The 14,403-nt window shown below is 41.4% G+C and overlaps 1 protein-coding gene across 3 annotated transcripts in view; it reads right to left on the bottom strand.

The window, feature by feature from the left end:
• Positions 1-14,403, bottom strand: part of PTN (pleiotrophin) — a 78,817-nt gene that overhangs the window by 45,381 nt on the left and 19,033 nt on the right. Inside the window, exon 1 of one of the 3 annotated variants that reach the window (XM_026119736.2) lies at positions 2,200-2,286. The exons of 1 other annotated variant lie outside the window; for it this stretch is intronic. In XM_026119736.2, the coding sequence (XP_025975521.2) occupies positions 2,200-2,276 (77 nt within the window). In that variant the 5' untranslated portion in view covers positions 2,277-2,286. Of the gene's footprint in view, positions 1-2,199; positions 2,287-14,403 lie in introns of those variants that run through there. One more of the 3 variants, XM_026119734.2, reaches the window with a different exon arrangement.

Here is a 14,403-nt window from a genome sequence, read left to right as displayed (position 1 = left end):
CATTTTAAATGTAAATTGCAAAGTAAGACTTTATCTAAGACTATACTTATGTTATGGACACGCTGTATAGCATGACTAATTATAGGATAATATATATTTACTAGAACATTAGCTATTTGCACTTTAAGGTGGAAAACGTTTTCTGATGACAACATATCAAAATTATATTTGAATTGTGAAAAATCTCCATGTGACCACTCTCGTGTCTTAAGCCTACCAGTAGGTAAAAATCCATACAGAAAAAAAAAAAGACTTTGCAAGGCTATTAGTGGCCACAAATAAGGTAGTGACAATATATCCCCTATGCTCCTCAATAGCAACATCAGAAAGCCAATGCAAGAGAGCTACCAAACTGCTGATTCTTCTTTTCTTTCTTACGGCGTAGGTGTCCCAAAGGTCTTGACACATTCCAAAGTGGTTTGCAAAGAGCTCTGGAGGCCAGGGTAGGAGTGGGAGGATTCTGGCAACATTCGGACTCCTTTAAACCTTGCCAGTAGACTAAGAACAAAAATAAGTTTGCTGTCTTTATAGAAATATCATATATCTGTTTTTGGAAATTATTGCTAGCAAGCAGGTAGAAGGAGTCTAATATAGACTTCAGAAGGTATGTGTCTGAGACAAGAGAGTGGTATTTAAGCTTCTCCTTTTTCCTGAGGCCTCCTTTTAGTTCCTGTCAAACTACCTATAGCCTGTGATAGATGGTACTGAGGGGGTAATGAGGGCTCAGTGAGGGCCCAGGTCTAGTTTCAACTGCAGTAAGGTCTGAAGTATACAGCAGAGTCCAAGCCAATCAGAAAAATCCTCTGACTGACTTACCTCCACTCAGATATCTTGGCATGAGCGGATTCTTAGGTAAATTTGGAAATAGGAAGAGCAATGATGATAAAAGGGCATGGAACATCTCTGAATTGTTGAAACTTTTTGAGAATCATGCTACTTGTTATTGTCCATTGTACACCAAGAAAAAAATAGGGCCAAAAGATGTTTTATTTCAAAGACCAAAGGCTGGATAATGCTATGCACACATATCTCTTTCTCACCTCAAATTCTACACAAATCAAAAATACCACTCAATGGACCTGCAGTCAGACCTTTTCTTCCATACACAGCTATAGCTTCTTTCATGTATTTATTTCTGTAAAGCTTCATGAGTTAAAAAGTAAAAACCCTACATTAAACAGAACTTGCTGTCTTTAACAAATGAGGAGGAAGATCCTGCAAAGTGCAAAAAATTTTCTGGTAACCTGCTGTGCTGATAGGGTTAACCAGGCAACTGCTTGGAGATAAAGTCCAAGAGGGACTTTGCAGCTTCTTGGCAGTTAAGTGCCTATAGTCACAGAATGTGGATGTTTTGTACCTCTGCTTAGTAACCAGCTAGTGCTGGTAATGTCACAGACTGCACTGCACTTTAAATATACCTAAATACAAATATAGCTCAGCTTTATGCTGGCCATCTAGATTACTGGAAATCTCTGGTACCATAGGGTTCACAATAAGCTAATTTGGCTCATTACTCTTCTGTAGTACTGTAGCCACATAAGCTTCAACACGAAGCCACCGCTCAGCCAACAGGCTTCTATGGATTTCAGTCAAATTCCTAATTCTCCCTGTACAGCAATCTTTATAACTTCTTGATTTCAATCCTAAATAACTAGCCCAGCAAGCCTGAACCCACCCTCTGTGGCTGTAGCCTCAGATTTTACAGGGATATGTGCCAGCACAGGAGACAAGGGTTCAACCCAGAATCCAGTCTAGCCATGTTAGTGCGTTCCTTCTGAGCAGTTTGTGGCAGATATGGTACTGAAACCTGTTGGCTGTTTTCTATTTTCATTTTTTGCTAAGAAAGGAGAAGCTCAGCTTTTGGATAAGATAGATTTCCTCACTCTCCAATACAGGAAAGAAGGCAGGATCATATCCAAACTTACCTGAAGTTCCAACCTATTTCAATTAACTTCCTTCTCCATCAGCTCCCCCTCAGCTCACTGCATCGCATTTGCCTACAAGGACACAAACCTACTGCCTATCTGTTCACAAGTAACTTTCACTCCTCTTTTCACTAACTGTGGAGAAGTGTAGTCACAGGGCATGCCTATTGTATCTGCTCACATAATGGTTGTATGCACACGGGATTACTTTTGAGAGTATTTCTGTCATTCTTCATTCTAGCAATAGGAATGACCAAAACACACAAAGCCGTACACAGAAGGAAGAGAAGCTGAGGAAAGAGGACACTTGATCCTGAAGCATTCCTCCATCTTCATTACATTAATATTCATTTCTCCTATGATAGAAGAAAGAAAGAACAGGTTATATTGGCAAGGATCATAACACCAGCTTTCTCATGTGTGGATTCAGAAAGCCAAGAGGGAGCATTCCTGCAGGTAATTAGCCCCGACTGCTAATCACATCAGCCAAAAATGATGAGCGAATTAGAGCTTCAGTAGAGCAGCTTGTCTGATGCTCTTCCCAGATCCCCAGAGCAGCACTGCTGGTTACTGTGATGCTTTGATGCAAAGCGATCAGCAACACTCACTAGCATACCAGGCCTGGCTTTCACAGCAGTTCAACCTTGGAATGGATGAGACTTAATGAGTGCATGCCTCCACCAGTTTGTTACTCCACCCCAAGGACCATGTGTCCTTATGGGATAGGGCAGAGATTTGACTTCTGCGCCACTCCACTGATCTGCCCCAATGCTGCAACCAGTACAAGCCAAAGAGGAGAAAAAGCGGTTTGCTTGATTTTTTCAGAGTCAACATTTCAGAGTCAACAAAGCTGCTTATTTTGCAGCTTTGCAAAAAAAAAAAAAAAAAAAAAGAAAGAAAAGAAAGAAAAGGAAGAGTCGTGTTGCATTCACACATACCTGGGACTTGAAGGAAGACAGCATGCAAGCAGCCCCAGCAGCCTGTTTTTACAGACCTCTGCCAAGTCTCCCACATGAGACTCATGAGTTGATTCCCTCTAAATGCCTGCCCAGACCCAAGGCTGGATCTTACGCAGGCAGGCTGTGGCACTTGCTACCTTCCTCCCACTCTCTGAACCCACAGACCTGGAACTACTTCCCAGCAAATGCTCTGCCTTGCTGACTGACTACATCGGGGCACAGAGAAGGTACACGCTGCAGCTGGGCACAGGACCAACCCTTCTCTCAAAGGAGTACAATTCTAAGATGAACCTAGTACAATGTCTCTTTCCTCATCTTATGTTTGAGCACATCAGGTGCATGTGACAGTCACAGGTCTATCTGCAGCAGAGAAATAGGGCCTACGCTTCAGTGGCATGCATGACCTCTCCAACTGTCCCTCCAGAAAGGGAGCCAGCCCACACCATGCAGTGAATGCAGAACTATGACTCTCTACTACAGCTATTCCTAAGAGGCTCCCAAGCAAGAAAAGAGGGCCCTACTTTTACAGATGTTGCACATACATATTATGAGAGTCTCCAAAATTTACTAGAATAGGAGAAAGGCTATCTACATTAGATAAACTGAACTGTGAAACCCTCAGTCCCGACTCAGTCACCCAAGAAACAGACTCTGAAACCTTTCAGGCTAGTGGATTTTGTCACAGATGGCAAAGGCATAACAGATGGGATGAGAAAGAACTTGGAAGAAGGAGATGATCAAGAACAGAATGGGCCGGGAGACACAACTGTAAGTGGGCTGTGTATTGAGAAGGGTCCCTGCAGGAAGAAGGCTGATACAGAGGGCATCTCAATATGAAGCCCAGCCCAGCCAAATGTTCTGAAGACACAGGGGCTGAGGTGGCTGCTAAAGTGCACTGAGAGCAGATAACTAGTTTCTGTACCCTGACACTTTCAGAAACTCAGTGAGGGAAATAGAGAAAAATAAATCCTTCCAAAGATTCTTTTCAGATTCCAGCATGATGGTAGCTTAATTACACTGGAACTTATTAAGGGCTAACTTGAAAGAAAAGCACCCTGTAACATTTCATGGATAGAAACAGAACTTAATAGCTATTACTAATAAACCCTACAGAATTTAATTGAAAACAGTTACAAGTAGATGTCAGATTTTCAACAGCTAGAAGATCAGAGTAATTTGATTCTGCTTCATATAAACATTTACATAAGTCAGAGGCTACTGAAGGACTTAACAATAGAAGCTCTACGTCAGAAGAGTGGGATTTCCAGTGGCTATTTCCAGACCTGTGATTCAGGCTAGCCTACCCCAATTCCTCCTCCCTCTCCCTCTCCCTGCTGCAAGACAGGCTTGTTGTAAGCAGCTTTATGCCAAAACAAGCTTGGATGATTAAGCTAACTACCTCACAAGGCTCAAGGATTATATCTCCCTCTTTACTGACCCAGAAAAAAAACTTAGAAAGAAAAAGCAGACCTCTTAGTGACAGAGACTGGAAACTAGGGGCAGGAAGGAAGGAATCCATTGATGAGTTCATGAGTTCAGCACACTCCAGTGCCAGAATGACATCAATGCCCATTCCCAGGAAACTCCTACCAGCTTTGCTAGCGGCAATCCACCCTCATAGGTTTCAGGAAAGCTATATTTAAACACTTCAGGCAACCAGGACCTCTGCACAGCACCCAAACTGCACAAAACAACCAAATGTTGGTCTTTCTTCCAAAGCAAAGATCTCTGATTTAGACAGCCTTCCACCAGTGCTAGTCCCTGGCAACACTAGCTTCCCCCCACCCATAGCCAAAGAAGCTAAAGGACCAACAGGAGGCTTAGAAAACTTCGCAGCTGTAAGCACTAAGTCAACATAAACCACAGCACAGGACTTATTCCCCTGCAGCTCCAGGCTATCTTACACTGCAGTAAAGTCTCTTTGAAGGAGCAAGAACATTTGTCCCTCCAGAAACAAATGTTTATCAGGAAGTCAGTCTGTGCACATGGCTGGAACAGCAGTTGCAATGCCAACATTTCTGTAAGTAGTTCCTTCAGTAAAAGGCTAGTTTAGTATTATCTGTTCCCTCCTCTGGTAACACAACACAGAGTATATGTTCTTTTCTTCATCTCTGCTAGCATATATTGCTGTTCTACAGCTTACAGTTTTATCAACAGAATGACAGAGATGGTGTACAAGCTTGAACAAGACAATGTTTGACAATCATTAGAAATAGTCAAAACAGGAAGAGACCCCCAGCCTCACTTATGCCTAATTTCACAAGCAGGCCTGTTTTTTGTACAAGGTTGAGCACTCATGGATCTGACTGAATTCACCTAGTGTGGTACAGGGTTTTGCTTCTCCCAGTCCTGGAGTATCCACATCCCTGCCTGGCATCCAGACTAACGAGTGGAAGTTTTACATCCAAGACTCTACTGACTAGGGAGGCAAAAGTCCTGTGGTTAAAAAAAAAATTCACAAGTGGCACAAGAAACTCGCATTGCCCTAAGAAAGATATTGTAGGCCAGTTCAGAAACACTTCTGTGACTGGAAGTATTAGGATAACAGCACTTGCAAGTGTTGGGAAAGAGAGAGGGGAACTACCGAGATCTACTGTACAAAAGGCAGCTTATCTAAATCCCTACCTGTTCAAGGAAACAATGTAAATCCTTAATAAAGGCCTGATTCAAATATTGTCTATCAAGATTATATTCTTTAAGGTTAATACACAACCCTAGAACTGACTCAGAGCCACAGGTGTGGATTTTGAACAACCACCTACCTACCACACTACGGCTTAAACAGGACCTAATCCCAAGTCATCCTTAATTTGCCTGCAGGAACCCAAGTTTTCCAAGCTCTCTTTCACCCCACTTTTTTTTCCTATCTTCTCTTCAGTAGGGTACATCTTTAAATGGAAGGTAAAATTGTTATAGCTTATACAGTGCTGTATTTCTGTATTCTAACTCTTGAGAAAATGGATTGAAAGAAGAATGGGAATTAGTGCTTTACCCAATGAATCCTATTACGGCCTCTGCAAAGCAATGTACTCCCACTCCTCAGAGAGCAAGCAGATTAACCAGTAGGTCAGCTTCATGATTACTGCTGGCACTGGCTTCATTAAGGAGAGTCAACATTAACAGCGGTGTTTGTTACAGAGAGAGGAAGAATAAAAAGAGGAAGAATGTATTTCAAGCAGGTCTGAAAATACGAAGAAATGGGAAGACATATGTAAGCAAGACAACATCCCTGAGGGTGAAACTACAGGACTGTGTCATGAATCAAAGTGTATGTATAAAGTAGGATCAAGCACAGCAGAACAGGTAAATCAAATCTCCACATTAAACCATGTTTCCTCCCCATTGTCTTCATTTCTTTTTTGCTCTGTCTGAAGTGAAAGGAAAATACAGAGGACTAACAAAACTGAACAGTCTGCTGCAGCAGATTTATATCAGCCAAGCATCTTACCGGTAAGCACAAAGGAAAAGAGAAGCCAAATCTCTTACAGGGAAAGAGAATAGGTCTAGTTCACCAGTCAGTATTCTCATTACAAGTGCTGCTATCAGGGGAGTTCGCAGCACTTGAGAATATGCTGCAACTAACATCAGCATCCAGCAGGCAAAGAGACTTAATCACTAATCAGATGACATAATTGCAAATGTGATAGCTGAAAGGACAGCTGCTCCCCCCTGCTCTGGTGCCTGTAAACTGGGAGTCTGGGTCTACCAAAGTAGGCTAGTATCTTCCCTATTAACAGAAAAACTCTGCATCCTTAGTCCTGCACCTCTTCTTTCTACCTCTCACGTAAAAAGAACTATGTGCTTTTATTCTCCACTCACTTTGTCTCTGCCCTACTTCCGAGGTCCCTTTGGCCTGAGTTTGCACACCAGTGACTGCTGCTATTATTTTGATCCTTTCCCTGGCTGGTTTAGTGGCCTTTATTAACTGCAGGCACGTCTCCAAAGTTAGATACATTTCTCTCAGCAGTCTCTCCTTTAGCATGGTATCATACATATTACAAATCATTCTCTCTAATTAGAGGACTTTTAGCATCTCCAGAGTTACATATGACTGACAGAGTTCTCATCTCATTCAGTAAGGTAAGCAACTGTTCCTCCTTTGCTTCTCAGTTTAGGGTATTTCTGGCATCTCAAACCATTCTTTCTCCATCTTCTGTACCTTTAAAAGACAATAATAATTAAAAAATCATGAATGTCAAACTTCCCCAATTCCTCATTTTTATCTCCTGTAGTCAATCTATACAGTCCCTGTTCTTACTTTTGCTGTATCACAGAAGTGCGGGATCTGTGCAAACTTTTATTGGTCTGAAAAATCCAGCGTTCCTTTCGATCCGAGTTCCTCCCTGTTGCTAGTTAAGCAAGAGAAGAAATGCTAAGAAAACTACAAAAAAAATTCATTATTTTGCTCTACTAATTACTGTCTACTACTGTCTTATATACCACACATGGAAAAAACCTCGTGAAAATGTGGACTTGTGGGATTAAAAAAAAAGAATCTTTAAGATTATTATTTTAAAAGATTCTGCAAATAATTAGTGGGAAAAACACCAATAAAATGCAGGCAGGAATCTGTCACAGTTTACTTTAGGCGTAGAATTATGATGGCCTCCAGAAAAGACAAAAGCAATTTTCTAGCCAAATTAAAAAAGAAAAAAGAATTCTTCTCCATCTAGAACGTATTAAGCCATTTGTTACATCGCCACATGGGAGTTCAGGGATGCGAGCAAATTGTAGGATACGCAGAGGAACTGTAATAATGTGAAAGACCTAGCTCAGAGGTGTGAAGTCCTTGAAAGAGGAAGAATTGAATCTTTCCAGACTTCCAAACTTGACCTGGGTGCTGACGGCTTCGTATCAAGTGTGATTCAGAGTACAGAGATACTTCTGTAAGTCTTATTTGCCGAATGCACAGCACAAGGGCAAGGACGGCTCTTGACAGCAGCATACTCACGACTGGCAGTGACAGTAATGTGTAGGTTTGGATATACATGGATTGAGCAAGCTGAGCAATATTAAGCTGGGGGAGGTTTCAAAGACAGTTCCACGAGAAGGAGCTTATCATCAGTCTTCTGCATTTTCAGAAAACATGAAAGTGAAAATGAAAAAAAATTTATAACAAAATTAGTAGGCTTTACCAGTACACATGAATATCAGGACACCATAAAGGAGAAATGAATGACCTAAAGGATGGAGGGATAGAGAGTTCTGAAACTCAATAGAGCTAGAAGCAAAATCACATGCTTGGGAACTAATAGAAACTTCTGTTTGAAATGGTAGCTTATCAGGTGGCATGAGTCCGAAAGGGAGAGTCTCCATAAAGACTCTGATTACGACCATGATGGGACCATTCAACAGTGGATACGAATTCAGGATATACTGGTAGAGGTATTCTTTATGGGGATAGAGAAAAGTTGATACCGTTCTATCTGTCACTGGTGAGCTCTCATACAGCATAAACATGCATGACCAAAATTGTACAAGAAAGATGGCCTCGGATTAGAAGCAAAAAACGAACAGCTATTAGGTTGATCATGGGAAACAATGCCTACCTTATGACAGAAGTATAGTTCATCTCAGTTTACAGAAACAAAGGCTATTTATAAATGGGCATAAATTGGCTGTGAATAAATTTACACTGGATATTGGGGAAGACTCCTCTCTAAAAGGTGACTGAAGCTCTGAAACAGCCTTCGAGGAGGAGTGAAGTAGACAGTAGGGGCAGGGAACAAAAACGCTAAGTTGCATTTAAGATGGAATCAAATAAAATTAAAAAGGCTATGTCATGATGCCATTCAATGGCATGAGGCTGGATTAGACACAGAAAGTTCAATCTGGATCAATGTTCCTAATAATAGCTAGCATCCAGTGCGCGCACAGAGAGAATGAGGTCCCAGTGCCTCCTTCATATTCTTCCTCCCTGTAACCAACTTTCAAAGAAGAAACATTTGCAAAATGCAAGAGACAAAATGCAGGGTTTTTTGTTTGTTTCTTTTTAATGTAGGAATTGACGTGTTTCCAAATTTAATGGTTTTGTTTTCCAATAAACATCAAAATTTTGGAGCTGGAAACAGCTTGGTACACTTTACTTTCTAAAGATGGGCTGGACATCTTAATTGCCACCATGGAATATAAGTTTTTGTTTCCTGTCAAAGCTGGGTATGAGAGAAGACTCTCATTTGGAATTTTTACATTCAGTCCCATCTAGGAAAACACAGGTAAAGCTAAAAAGAAGAAACAGTACTGTAGAACCTCAGAAGCATGAGCATGGTTCAGTCTCTCTAAGTGTCAGCCCCCTACGCAGACAAAAATATCCAGCCCTGTTTCCCTTACCTTACCTGGCCTGTTTTGTCCATCAAGAATGTTACACTTGTTGAAACTTTGAGGGGAATCCTCTCTACCTCACACGCTGTCTTTTGAGACACAGAGTCTCTCTCAGTGACTTTTTGTACAATGCCAAGAAAAAGTCCCCGATCTTGGTTGGTTGAGGCCTCCTGGCACCACTGTGAAACAAATAAAAAATAACCTAAAGAAAACCCAAAGCAGTTGGGACATTTATCTACACTCATTCCTCCCTCCTATTTCTTGGAGAAGGATTGTTTACTTATCAGAAGATTACATTTGTTGACCAAAGGATGAGGGGAATCCTCTCTACCCTGCACACCCCATCCACATGCAGATTTCAGAGCGTGCCCTCACAGATGCACAGTACAAGGTTACACAAATGAACTACCCCTGTATTAAGTCACCAGATGTAATCCTGACAGAAACTCCAAGCTCTTGGATTCTTCCTCCTCTGATCTCTCTCCTTCTCCTCCTTCCCTTTCCCTCTGCTTTGATTACTTTGACAGCCAAGTTCTTGGAGAGTTACTCTAGGTTACAATGTGTCACCTTTAATAGAATTCAAAGCTTTAATTCAGAAAGTGGCCACTCTTGACCTCTGACCCTACTACCACCCACTCTGCCACCCCCCTCCTTTTTCCATCTCCATGGAAATGAATAGCAGAGCAAAAAAATGGGAGCAGGCAAAGTCTAAAGCTTTTCACAGAGCCTCCAGAAGAAAGATGAATGAAACTCATTCATCACAGAGCGACAGACCCAGAGAGCAATGCTGACTGAAAAGCAAGCCAGAGGGAGAGCAAGCAAGAGAGAGAGAGAGGCAGAGAGATAGAAAAGGTTACCTCATGCAGGAAGTTATGTGATTTGAAAAAGAAAAGCACAGGAGGTATGAGGGAACATAGTCCACTTTCAAAAACTGCGGATTCTACGAAGAAAGATGCTGTTACTTGGGGGGGATTAGGGTGGCGTTATTTCCTCAGCCCCTTCCCCAGAAAAGAATTTCTTGTTAGATTAACAGAAAAGGATGGAAATTCAAGGGAAGAGAGAAGAGCGTAAAAAGAAATTGCATTGAATTGAATGCCTAAAGGATAGGCAAAACATGGAAAAAATAAAATAAGAAACAAATCTGTCTGAAGAAGTGTTCAAACTCCCTTAATCAAATCTCCTACTTCAGAGGTATTTTGCCTCCTTGTGTACACCTCCCATTCATCCCTGTCGCCTCTGCATCATACAGCTTGATTTGTCTTAACTTCTGCTAGAGGGTAATTTGTAGCACTAGAGATCAAATGCACTTAAAAGCTAATAGCTGATTCATTTAGATACAGCAGTGATTTTATAGTGTGCTCCTCTAATTTCCCCTTTTTCTCACAACCTTACTAAAACAGCAATAGCAAGAAACACCTTCTTTGAGGTATCTGAAACAGAAACACAGTAAAGAAAAGTAAAATGAGACCATCTAGCCATCAAATGAAGGAAAAGGCATGCACTCCTAAAGAGCTAAAACAGGAAGCTCACTGATGTCAGTGATAGAAAGGAAGGGAGAGGGAGAGAAGGGAAAGTCTGAGATGCAGCAGATCCAAAGAGCTTGCTTACTTGCCTGCACCACTTGAAAAAGAGATAAGCAGGCCAAAAAGAAGGCAAGAAACAGTAGCGAGTGATTCCCTAACACCAGAATCTTTTGCAAAGGTACTAGATAAGAAAGTCATAGATTATACTGGGATATTTATGCAGCTGATGACATCCCAGAAAAACAAGCCAAAATTCATCTCAAGGACACCAAAACTTGGGCAGAAGCCAGCAGGGTACTTTGCGATGCTTATGGGAGAAAAAGTGGTAAAGGGCTGACCTCGATAAGAGGCAAATTCTTACCTAGGAAGGCCCTTGTGCACCCTTATCGGGTCTGCAAAGAGACAGTGAAATTCTCCTTTTCACTGAAAGCCAGTTCAAAGCTTACTGGTTAACTACCACTTAGAAGAGGGCCTACCTAGAAATTAAGTGATAACTACTGGAGATAGTTGCACCTTGAAGAGTGACTACCATCCCAAACCATGTGATTTTTTACCTCCTTCTGAAAGCTAATCAGACATGATTCTTTTTCATTTCCCCAATTTCTATACTACAATTTAATCCTCCCCCCCTCCTTTTTTTTTTTTTTTTTTTTTTAAGTGTTCTAGTGAAGATGTATCACCCAAAAGACAAGAATCACTAAACTGTATTCAGCACTAATGCAGTGAACAAAGTGCCAAGTCAAGCTTCCTGGGAATGGCATCAGCACCTCTACTGACCAGTGAGCTCAGACCCAGAGTTCATACTTAAACTTCAGCTACACTTCAACTTTTTGATAAACTCTACTGATGTCCATGGTGGCTCATTTTTTAGGTGGAGCCACTCTGCTGATTCTACAGGCAAGGAAACTCAGGCACGCAAGGAAAAAGGCTCACTTTAGCTGTGCTTCTGCTGACAGTACATGCTGAAGCCACTTGGCTCAGAACAAATCACTGCTCCTGAAGGTAGTATAAACATAGTCTGAATCACAGCAAGAGAGATCCAGTATATTCACAAAATCTTTTGAAGACAGAAAAATAAACGCAATAACCTATTTACAAATGAACTGAAATTAAACTAACGCTGACAAAAAGGGATGACATTCTCCATTGTTCCCAAGTATATCTTCTGCAGCTATCAGAATGTCTCTATCAAAAATGGAAGCAGGCACAGATAACACCTTTTTTCCCCCCTGCTGAACAGCTACTGTTATTAAGGTGGTTTTTTTTTTTTTTTTTACCTTGTTGCTTATTTCGCCTTATTGGAAATTATTACCTCCAAACATCCAAAGACTCTTCCCCCAGAGCTAGGTGAGACTGCAGGCATCACCCAGTAAAGCTGGTGAAGCATACTTCACTACAGAGGGAAGTCAGCATTGAAGGCCAGATGCAGAACCACTGATGCCTCTCTGCACCTCACCCTTCATGAGGAATAGACCTAGAAGGGATGGAAGTAGTGCTACAGGTCCATGGAGCAAGCCAAACAGAGGACAGAAGCAAGAGGAAGCACTGCAATGCAGTAGTGGAGGAGAGGAAAAATCCTACAGTACCTTACAGTGCTGTTCCTCCCATCATCCCCACTCCTTTGAACCTCAGCATTACCTCTTCCCCTCTCCCCATGCCTGTGGACCTGTAGCTTTGTCTCTTCAAAGCTGGCAAGCAAAGAGAAAGAAGTAGATCATTTTGAAAAGGTTTACTAGTTACCAGAAATGACTGCATTTATTCAAGGCATGGCAAAAGTTAATAGGATTATACTAACCCCTGTATGCAGAGCAACCACACAGCTCTAGTCTAAAACAACTGGCTTCAGTGTAAGAACAAACAACAGAAACATCTTAGTGAGGAATTACTCACTAAATGTTCCTCCTCTCTAGTTGCCTCAGGCTAAGGCTTTGAATTGTCTTGACTGAAGATGCCTCTGGTTCATCCATGCTTAATCCCCACTGTAGGGAAGTTCAGGTCAGCTCCACGCCCCACATCTGTTTATGCTAAATGGATTGACTTTGGTGGCAGTAAATTCTGCCACAAATGGCTCCACAGAGGTGAGAAGCCTCATTTGGTCTTCAAAGAAAGTAACCCCATGCAGTAAATTTAAGAACTTCAGTGCTCCAAACCATGAAGGACACCTGCATGTCATTAAGTACTTAAATGCTGAGCATACAGCTTTCTGGGTCACCATCTGTTCAGCAAGAGCACCAGCTCTTGGCTGCTGTTATCCCAATTCAGCATACTCTAGGGTTTGAACTCTCAATCTTGGCAGTTCACAGTTTTCCAAAAGGTAGTGTGGGTGGATCTTCTGTGTCAGCAATACAAATTAAGAAACAGAATCCCAGAAGAGAACAATTCAGCCCGGCAAAGTTCAGTAAAGTCTGTTTTAGGATCAGGAGCTAATCAGAATAGCTCAGAAAGTATGTGCATCTCCTGTATCTACTGCTGCCCTTCTAACCTCAACTAGATGCCTACTTACCTGTAATTATCTGGCTCTGATAACACGTATCATCTGTGTTGTTTAAACAATATTCTCTCTTGCACTAGGAGATTTGCTATCTAGGCAACTCACCACAGGACAAAGTTCAAAGTTAACATGCCCTCAGCTAACTTACAAAGCTTGTTGAAAACAGTTACTTGTTGCAATGTGAACTACCTGCATAAAGCTAAAGAAGAGGTATCTATCCCTAATCAGCTCAGGATACCCAGAATGATTTTCCCTTATTCCACAGCAGGCAGGTAGGCACAGTGCAGGCAGTTCTTCTATCCAAAGTTTTCTAGCCTAGAGTTTCAGCTCTTTTCAAGCTGAATCTCCAGATGGCTCAACTATATTTTGATATCATCATTAAATTAGGCAACATTAATCACAGAGATAAAACAAATGGTAGTAGGTCCTAATGGTCACTGGGAAAGTATGATCTTTGTATGAAATAAAGCAGGGGAATAGAGCACAGGGGCTTCTCCAAGGTCTGGAAAACTGATCCAGGCTATAATCATCCCCCATATCACAGGCTTACAACATCTGCTTCTTACCCTCTGTCTTCCCCACCCAGGTTGTATTACACATGAAAACCCAATTCAAGGAAGTGTACTCATGGAACAATTCTACATTCTCAGGGAGAGAAACGAACCGAGTTTTCTCATTTGGAAAAACTCTATTTGGGATTTGATCTTTCAGAATCTTCTTAAATAATGCCAGCAATTTATTATAACTGTAGTCAGTGGTCAAATTGAACTGGAGTTCAAAGGTGCTAAGTTCCTTCAGTCTTCCCTTTTTGAGAGGAGAATCAGCATTTTTTCTGATTCTGGATACATAATTTTCTTATCCACGCAACTAAAAGCAAAAATAAAGGTCCCTCACTTCCATGAGCAGAGAAAGCCAAGAAAGACTAAACCCTCCTTCTCTGTAGTGCCTCTATCTCCTCAGTCTCACTAAGTCCAGAAGACTTCCTTAGCCCTTGCACATTCACCAAGTACAAGTGGGCAAGAAATAGCACAAATTGGTATGGATACTCTTCTTTGAACTTGCAAGATCTTAATTTAATTTATTTTAACTCTAAAGAAGTCTCTGCTACATAAAGATTGAACACAATTAATTATTTCACCTTAAATATGTATCTTTAGTCATCCAGATTCATTTTTCCAAAAGAC

Source organism: Dromaius novaehollandiae, chromosome 1 (assembly GCF_036370855.1).
Source record: "Dromaius novaehollandiae isolate bDroNov1 chromosome 1, bDroNov1.hap1, whole genome shotgun sequence".
Taxonomy (NCBI): Eukaryota; Metazoa; Chordata; class Aves; order Casuariiformes; family Dromaiidae; genus Dromaius; species Dromaius novaehollandiae.
The sequence above is the reverse complement of the archived record's forward strand: the minus strand, read 5'-3'. Positions and strand labels throughout refer to the sequence as shown.